The sequence below is a fragment of the Octopus sinensis genome, linkage group LG14 (assembly GCF_006345805.1).
Source record: "Octopus sinensis linkage group LG14, ASM634580v1, whole genome shotgun sequence".
NCBI lineage: Eukaryota > Metazoa > Mollusca > Cephalopoda > Octopoda > Octopodidae > Octopus > Octopus sinensis.
The window spans coordinates 7,166,573-7,176,572 of NC_043010.1; the positions used below are offsets into that span (position 1 = coordinate 7,166,573).

General features: G+C 41.1%; 2 protein-coding genes across 3 annotated transcripts in view; one reads left to right on the plus strand and one right to left on the minus strand.

Annotated features, from left to right (window-relative positions):
- Positions 1 to 10,000, minus strand: part of LOC115218743 (protocadherin beta-15-like) — a 319,818-nt gene that overhangs the window by 71,384 nt on the left and 238,434 nt on the right. The gene's annotated exons all lie outside the window — the stretch shown is intronic.
- LOC115218973 (uncharacterized protein K02A2.6-like) overlaps positions 8,329 to 10,000 on the plus strand; it is a 6,660-nt gene continuing 4,988 nt past the window's right edge. The window contains exon 1 of the mRNA XM_029789008.1: positions 8,329 to 9,140. Coding sequence (XP_029644868.1) covers positions 8,329 to 9,140 — 812 coding nt within the window. The remainder of the gene's footprint in view (positions 9,141 to 10,000) is intronic.

Sequence of the window (10,000 nt, forward strand, 5' to 3'; positions counted from 1 at the left end):
AGTGGATGCTTTTTATGTGCCACTGGTACAGGAGCCAGTCAAGTAACACTGGCATTGGCCATGCTTAAGTAGTGCTTTTTATGTGCCACCGGCATGGGAGTCATTCAAGCAGCACTGGCAATTATCACATTTGAATGGTGCTTTATATGTGCTACCAGTATGGGACCAGTCAGGCAGCACTGGCATTGACCATGCTCGAATGGTACTTTTTATGTGCCACTGGCATGGGTGCCAATCAGGCGGTACTATCATCAGTCACAACAAGGACATCACTTGACTCAGCAGATCTTCACAAGTGCAGCTTATTGCCCAATGATTGAAGGGTACTCTTAATGGGCCAGTTATACTGCACTGGCATAGGCCATGGTTAAAGTCTCACTTGGCTTGCTGGATCTTCTGAAGCACAGCATATCTCCAAAGGTCTCAGTCACTTGTCATTGCCTCCTTGAGGCCCAACATTCAAAGATCGTGCTTCACCACCTCATCCCAGGTCTTCCTGGGTCTACTTCTTCCACAGGTTCCCTCTACTGCTAGGGTGTGACATTTTTTCACATACCTGTCATCATCCATACACAACACATGACCATACCAGTGCAGTTGTCTCTCTTGCACACAACATCTGATGCTTCTTATGTCCAACATTTCTCTCAGGGTGCTTACACTCTGTTGTGTATGCACACTGATATTATACATCCAGCGGAGCATACAAGCTTCATTTCTTGCAAGCTTACGCATGTCCTCAGCAGTCAAGGCCCATGTTTCACTGCCATGTAGCATGGCTGTTCACACACATACATCATGCAGTCTACCTTTTATTCTGAGCAAGAGGCCCTTTATCACCACTAGAGGTAGGGGTTCTCTAAACTTTGCCCAGGCTATTCTTATTCTAGCAGCTACACTCTCTGAGCATCTACCCCCACCACTGACTTGGTCACCTAGGTAATGGAAGTTATCAACTACTTCTAGTTTTTCTCCTTGGCATGTGACGGAAGCTGTTTTCTGCACATTTTCAGTGTTTATTGCCCCTGAGCATTTTCCACATACAAAATCTATCTTCCCAGTTAGCCTTCTTTTGATATTGCTGTACATCTTATGTGTCCATAGCTTACATTGGGTCCATCTTATGGAGCTTCTACCAACGCCTTTTCTACAGCTCGAGCAGAGCCATCTACCTGAAGGGATTTGAGATTTGTCTGCCTTCCTACATATTAAGACTTTGGTTTTTGCTAAATTGACTCTAAGGCCCTTTGATTCTAGACCTTCCTTCCATACCTGAAACTTCTCTGGTTCTGATAGTGACTCAGCTATTAGAGCAAGGTCATCAGCACAGCGAAGCTTCCAGGGGCATCCTGTCTTGAATTCCCCTGTTATTGCCTGGAGGACTATGATGAATAAGAGAGGGCTGAGGAATGATCTTTGGTGAACTCCTATCCCTACCTGGAATTCTTCACTGTACTCATTGCCAAACCTCACCTTATTGACAGCATCCTTGTACATGGCTTGTACAGCTCTCACTAACCACTCATCTATCCCTAGTTTCTGCATTGACCACAACATAAGGGATCAGGGGACCCTGTCATAGGCTTTCTCCATATCAAAGAAAGCCGGGTACAGAGGTTTACCTTTGGCTAGGTATTTCCTCTGCAGCTGTCTTACCAGAAATATAGCATCAATGGTGCTTTTCTCTGGCACAAATCCAAACTGCATCTCATCTAATCTGACTCTGACCCTACCTAATTAGTTGGGCTATGACTCTCTCTGTGACTTTCATAGCCCAACAAATTAGGCAGAGAGTCAGTTTAGACAAGATGCAGTCTGGGTTTGTGCCAGGGAAAAGCATATATATATATCATCATCATCATTATCATCGTTTAACGTCTGTTTTCCATGCTGGCATGGGTTGGACAGCTCGACTGGGGTCTGGAAAACCAGGAGGCTACACCAGACTCCAGTCTGATCTGGCAATGTTTCTACAGCTGGATGCCCTTCCTAATGTCAACCACTCCTAGAGTGTAGTTGGTGCTTTTTACATGCCACCGGCACAGGGGCCAGAGAGGGCTGGCATCGACCATGATCGGATGGCGCTTTTTACATGCCATTGGCATGGGAGACACTCAAGGCGGTGCTGGCATCAGCCACGTTCGAATGGCGCTTTTTACATGCCCCCAGCATACAAGCCAGTCGGGAGAAGCCAGCCCGACCATGTGTTCGATGCCAGCTTGACCATGTTTGGATGGTGCTTTTACATGCCACTGGCACAGGAACCACAACTACAATTTCCATTTGATGTTGATGTACTTGACTCAACAGGTCCCCTCAAGCATGGCATGTCACCCTACAATCCAAGGATACTTTTGAGTTGGCTGGTTATACAACACTGGTGTAGGTTGCAGCTGTGATCTCACTTTATTTGCTGGGTCTTCTCAGACACATCATATCTCCAGAGGTCTCAGTCTTTCGCCATTTCCTCTGTGAGGCCCAACTTTCGAAGGTCATGCTTCACCACCTCATCCCATGTCTTTCTGGGTCTCCCTCTAGCCCCAGATTCCTTTCACTGTTTGGGAGTGGCACTTCTTCACACAGCTCTCCTCATTCATCCATAATACATGACCATTCCAATGCAAACGTCTTTCTTGCACACCACATCCAATGCTTCTTATGTCCAACATTTCTCTCAGGGTGCTTACACTCTGTCGTGTGTACACACTGACATTACACATCCAGCGGATCATGCTAGCTTCATTTCTTTTGAGCCTACGCATGCCTTCAGCAGTCACAGCCCATGTTTCACTGCCGTGAAGCATGGCAGTTTGCACACATGCATCATGCAATCTACATTTCACTCTGAGCTAGAGGCCCTTTGTCACCACTAGAGGTAGAAGCTGTCTGAACATTTCCCAGGCAATTCTTATTCTAGTGGTAATGCTCTCTGACCATTCACCCCCATTACTGACTTGGTCTTCTAGGTAGCGGAAGCTATCAACTACTTCTAGTTTCTCCCCCTGGCATGTGATGGGATCTATTTTCTGAGCATCTGTGACATTTATTGCTCCAGTGTATCTGCCGCACACGAAAGCTATCTTCCTGGTTAATCTCCTTTTGATTTTGCTGCACCTCTTATGTGTCCATACCTTACACTGGGTACATCTTATGGAGTTTCTACCTACAACTTTTCTACAGATCGAGCAGGGCCACCTACCTGAAGGGGTGTGTGAAGTGTTCGCCTTCCTACTTACTAGAACTTTGGTCTTTGCGACATTGACTCTAAGACCCATCGACCCTAAACCTTGCTTCCACACCTGGAATTTCTTCTCTAGGTCTAGAAGTGATTCTGCTATGAGGGCCAGGTCATTAGCATAGAGGAGCTCCCAGGGGCAACCTGTCTTCACTCCTCTGTTATTGCCTGGAGGACTATGATGAGGGCTGAGGGCTGATCCTTCATGGACCCCTACTTCTACCTAGAATTCTTCACTACACTCTTTATCAACTCTAACCTTACTAACGGCATCTCTGTATAGGGCCTGTACAGCTCTTATTAACCAGTTGTCAATCCCCAGTTTCCACATCACCCACCAGATAAGGTTTTGGGGGACACTGTCAAAGGCTTTCTCCAAGTCCACAAAAGCCAAGTATAAGGGTTTATCTTTGGCCGGGTATTTCTGCTGCAGTTGCCATACCAGGAATATAGCATCAGTGGTGCTGCTAGCTGACACAAAACTGAACTGCATCTCATCTAAGTGGATTCTCTCCCTAATTAGTTCGGCTATGACCCTCTCCGTGACCATCATCACCTGATCCAGCAGTTTTATACCCCTGTAGTTACTCCTATCTAGAGCATCACTTTTACCCTTGTAGCAGTTGCCTATGGTGCTGCTATGCCAGTCATTGATTATGACTCTATCTTGAACTACCTGCTTTACAATACAGGTGACTAAACCATAACCGACACCACTAGATGTTTTAATCTCAGCAGTGATTCCTGATGGGCCGGGGGATTTTCATGGCTTCATACCCTTAATTGCTTTATCCATCTATCTATCTATCTATTTATCTATCTATCTATCTATCTATCTATCTATCTATCTATCTATCTATCTATCTATCTATCTATATATCTATCTACCTATCTATCTATCTATCTATCTATCTATCTATATATCTATCTACCTATCTATCTATCTATATATATATATATATATATATATGTATGTGTGTGTGTATGTGCATGTATATATATATGTATATATAAATGTATATATATATATGTATATATATATATATATATATGCATGTGTGTGTGTATATATATATATATATACATATACATATACATACATATATATATATATAGGAATGGCTGTGTGGTAAGTAGCTTGCTTACCAACCAAATGGTTCTGGGTTCAGACCCACTGTGTGGCACCTTGGGCAAGTGTCTTCTACTATAGCCTCAGGCTGACCAAAGCCTTGTGAGTGGATTTGGTAGACAGAAACTGAAAGAAGCCCGTCGTATATATATATATATATATATATGCATGTGTGTGTGTATATATATATATATATACATATACATATACATACATATATATATATATAGGAATGGCTGTGTGGTAAGTAGCTTGCTTACCAACCAAATGGTTCTGGGTTCAGACCCACTGTGTGGCACCTTGGGCAAGTGTCTTCTACTATAGCCTCAGGCTGACCAAAGCCTTGTGAGTGGATTTGGTAGACAGAAACTGAAAGAAGCCCGTCGTATATATATATATATATATATGTGTGTGTGTATATATGTATGTGTGTGTATATGTTTGTGTGTCTCTGTTTGTCCCGTCAACATCGCTTGACAACCGATGGTGGTGTGGTTATGTCTCCGTAACTTAGTGGTTTGGCAAAAGAGACCGATAGAATAAGTATTAGGCTTACAAAGAATAAGTCCTGGGGTTGATTTTCTTGACTAGAGGCAGTGCTCCAGCATGGCCACAGTCTATATAAAGAATGTGTAGTGGCTAGAGATCCATCATGGTGAATGTATATATATATATATATATATATATATATCTTAATATATATATATATATATATATATATATATATTTATATATATTTATATCTTAATATATATACATATACATATACATATATATATATAAAATATGAATTAGATATAAAACCACTATTATGCAATTCAACAATGATAGACATAAACCAAAACAAATAACAAATAAAATATATTCTAATAAAACATATAACTAAATTACAAAAAGTATAAAAATGAATAATCAATATATAATAAGTAAAAAAAATCTACGTACATTTCATGGCTACAATTAAATTCAAATTACAATTAAATTTAAATTTGATTGAAATGGATTCAATCTTCAGGTTAACAATAAGAGTTTAACTAAATTTGCTTATTTATTTGACTATATATTAAGTTACATAGATATGAATATACATACATATGTACATACATACATAAAAACATTATATACACATGCATATAAATATGCGCACACACACAATATATATATATATATATGTAGGATGCAGCACGGAATTTTGTCAGTCAAAGGTCACAGTTTCAAAACGCCAATGCTACAATACCACCTTAAGAATAAATGCAGCTATGCCTCTCCTGGTCTCGATGGTGTTGCATACCTAATTCTCAGACGCAGTGGGTACTTTCTTCTAAACCAACTTTCACTATTCTTTCAATTCTGACTTGACAATGGTGTCACTCCAGAGCAGTGGAAAACTGCCAGTGTTATCCCTCTGTTCAAAAAAGGTGACCGCACATCACCTGTCAACTATTGCCCAGTCAGTCTTACTAGCTGCATCACCAAACTGATGGAATCCTATGTCAGAGAAACCCTCTGGAACTTCTGGAAGTGTCACAGCCTCATCCAGCCATCACAATTTGGATTTATTCCTAAGTCCAGCTGCTGTAATCAACTCATTGAGTTTCTTGAGGACATTACCCAAATTATTGATGGCAGCTCCTGGGTGGATGTTGTTTACCTGGACTTTGCTAAGACTTTTAATTCTGTGCCACACAAAAGACTTATGGTGAGTCTCTCTACAATGGGTGTAAGAGATGATCTCTATAACTGGTTGAAGTCCTTCATTATCAGCCGAAAAATGGTTGTCACAGTTCTAGAACAGAACTCTTCACCCTATGAGATGACACCTGGGGTGCCACAGGGATCTGTTCTTGGCCCCCTTTTATTTGTTGCATATGTTAATGACATAGATGCCAACTTAAAGAATGCCACAATGCTGAAATATGCAGATGACATCAAGCTGTACCTTGAAATAAAGAGGACAGAACCTAACACTATAGATCTTTATTGCAATCAGACCTGGACACAATGCAGCAGTGGATCATGGAATGGCAACTCAAACTGGCTGTGGACAAATGTACCCCCATGCATTTTGGGAGGAAAAACCCAGCGTCAAGTTACTCCATCCACAACACTAATCTCAAAAAGTCTTCTTGTGAACATGACCTGCGTTGGACAAAACACATTGCTAAAATTGCCAAGAAGGCTGAGGATGTCTTGGCATCACTTACTAAGTCCTTTGTGAGCTGCTCTCCGGCTATTTATCCAAGGCTTTTTATAGCTATGGTGCAGCCTCACCTGGAATTTGCATCACCAGTCTGGAACCCCTATCTTGCCCAGGATATTAATCTTCTGGAAGCCGTTCAGCGCCGTGCAGCCAAGAGAATACCCTCCATCAGGTATTTGCCATATTCTGAACGTCTTCCTTCTCTGGGCATGGACACATTGAAACTCCGACGTCTGGCAGCTGACTTGGCAGAGACCCATAAAATTATTAACCATCTTACAAACAATAATTCTGAGCACCTTTTCAAACTCCATCTGTTTAACACCTGTGGACATATTTACTAAGTCAGAAAACAGCACAACTCCCATGACTTTTCGGAAACATTTTTTCACGCTAAGAGCTGCTGAAGTATGGAACAAACTGACGACATCAGTTGTTAGTTGTCAGAGCACTGCATCCTTCAAAACTTCCATGCTTCCTGAGATTTGCCTGATTTTCTACCCTGATTTTCTCCCGTCATACAAGCACAAGCATGTATCTGACTCATACATTGTTCACTTCCCAGACATTTGTACATTACTGCATATACTTTATATGCACTTTTGACAAGTTGTGGTGCACCTGAGCACTGTATACAATAATTTCATTATTATTATTATCAAAATTAAATTTAAATGTGGAAGTGAATCTAACAGTTTTTGTGTGGATTATAAACACCTTCCATGTTGCAATTGTTTATATTTCAGCTTACGATCTCAAATCAGGTCACTTGCTATGCAAGTACATTTCCGTAATATGCGTGTGTATGTGTGTGTGTACTTTTCTATTTATTTTTCTTGAGCGTGAGGATTCACAAAACTGGTTACCCAGATTCTGTAGCATATAAGTGACTGAGATGACAACATTCCCCTGATCAAAATGTTGGTCTGTTGCTGGGTTGAAAGCAATCAATTCTGAGGGAAAGGGGTAAATCAATTATATTGAACCCAGTATTTGAATGGTACTTGAATTTTATTGACTCCGAAGCAATGAACAGTAAACTTGACCGTAGCAAGATTTTATTAAAGAATGTGAAAAACCCAGTGTGCGTGGCTTAGTGGTTAATGTGTTGGACTCACGATCATAAAATTGCAGTTTCGATTCCTAGACCAGGCAGTGCACTGTGCTCTTGAGCAAAACACTTCACTTCATGCTGCTCCAGTCTGCACAGCTGTAGAAATGTGTACCAATAGTGGAGTCACGTTGCATCGTGGTTAGGATGTTGGACTTAAGACTAAGATTGTGGTTTCGAACCCTGGACCATGCAATCCCTTGTGTTCTTGAGCAAAGCACTTAATTTCATGTTGCTCCAGTCCACCCAGCTGCAGAAAAGAGTTTACCCCAGAGAGGGATGGACTCCACCAGATATGCTGCTTGGCTGCAGTGCCCCTATGACCCCAAAGGGTAAAGGGATTTGTCCAAAAATAAAAATGCTTGCAAGTGTCGGATGTAATTTGTTGAGGCTGAATTAAATTGAGATCAGAAAAAGATATGATTGATTGATTCTAGTTTCAGCTCACGAGCTGTGGCCATGCTGGGGCACCGCCATTTTGTTCATAATCAAGATAAAAAAATATTGTGGATAAGTAACAGGAAAAATAATATAAATGCTTGGAAGACAGATTCAAAGCACCGCAAAACAGAATATTGAAAGACTTCCATGTAGGACATCCAGGGATTTCCCAGATGAAAAGCCTCATGAGGGGTTTCATGTATTGGCTGAATATGGACAAGCAAATTGAGAGACTAGTAAAACAATGCAGGGGATGTGCTATGGCAGCAAATGCACCCCCAGTGCAGATACAGCCGTGGCCAAAAATGGATTCAGTATGGTGTAGACTGCAAGTGGATTTTGCAGGGTTAATAAATGGCTCTCATTATATCATCGTGGTGGATAGCTATTCGAAATGGCCTGAAGTGTGTAAATGTTCAAGGCCAACCACAAATGTGATTATTGAATTCTTGGAAGAATTGTTCACCCGTTATGGAGTGCCAAATACTATCAAGTCAGATAATGGCACACAATTCACGGTGAAGGAGTTCGAAAGATTCTGTAAGTTGGTCCAGATGAAGCATCGGTTAACCCCACCATACCATCCAAGGTCAAACTCCACCATACCATCCAAGGAAAGATTTGTCGACACATTCAAGAGAACCTTAAAAAAGACCAGATGGGAAGCCCTTGAGGATAGAAACATGACAAAGTTCTTACAGGTGTACAGAATAACACCAAATCCAAATGCAGAGTTGGGTAGATCACCCACAGATTTGATGTTCTCCAGAAGGATACGTTCTGTGTTTAACAAATTGTTGCCAAGTAGAAAATGGAAAATACAAAATTCGGGAAGTAGAACAAAATTTTTTAACACTGATGATGAAGTGTATTTTAAAATATATAAAAACAGAAAACAGCACTGGGTACAATGTAATATAACTGGACGTCTGAATAACATAATGCACAAGGTAAAAGGACCAAAATATGAACATAAAAGGCATTTTAACCAATTACAGGAAAGATATACCAAAAATCAAGGAAGGTGAGAGGAGCCAATTGATATATGGTATGACATGTTTGAGGTCCCAGAACCATAAGTGAAAGCAGAACTGACACGTAGGTCGAACAGGAAACGAAAACCTACAGAAATGATGGAAATTAATGCCAAGAGAAAGAGATATGCCAGTTTCTCACCGAGGGAATAAAACCGATAAAAATAAAGAATAAACAAAATAAAAAAAAGAATAAAGTCAATCTCAAAAGGGGGAGGTGCTGTGTGGAATTACAACACCCCTATTGGTAGGTTCCTAATGGACTGTGCCACAATATAAATGGACATATGCAGAGAGCCCTCAGTGCAGTGTAAAACCGAAATTTGCGTATTGTCGAGGGTTATTACCAGTATCTTGAGTAGAATGATTTGCGAGGACATTATTATTATTCCGTTATATCATACATTGAATGTGCAATACAACATATATATACATCATCATCATCATTGTTCGACCGTGGTCGAGACAATGGAATTTACCATGCTACGCCAGACTTCATGGTCCATCATGGCATTACGGAGGTCCTGTTGCTGGATGCCTGTATCCCTGGAGATTACATCAGGGTAGGAGAGTGTGCGCCCTCTGGTATTGTGAGTAGATGGCTTCCAGAAGAGAAGAGTAGAAATTGCCTCGTTTTCAGCTCTACAACAATGTCCATCAAACTGGACTCTCCTACCTTTCACAAGAGATGGCACAGGTGGTAGTTTCCCATATATTTGCATTTTGGTTGGATGACGCTTCCACAAGAGATTTTGAGCTCTCATAAGGAGTTGAGTGTAGGTTCCATCCGACCGCCTCTCAAGCTTCTTTGATAACGTCCATGTTTCTGGACGTTATATATGTATGTATG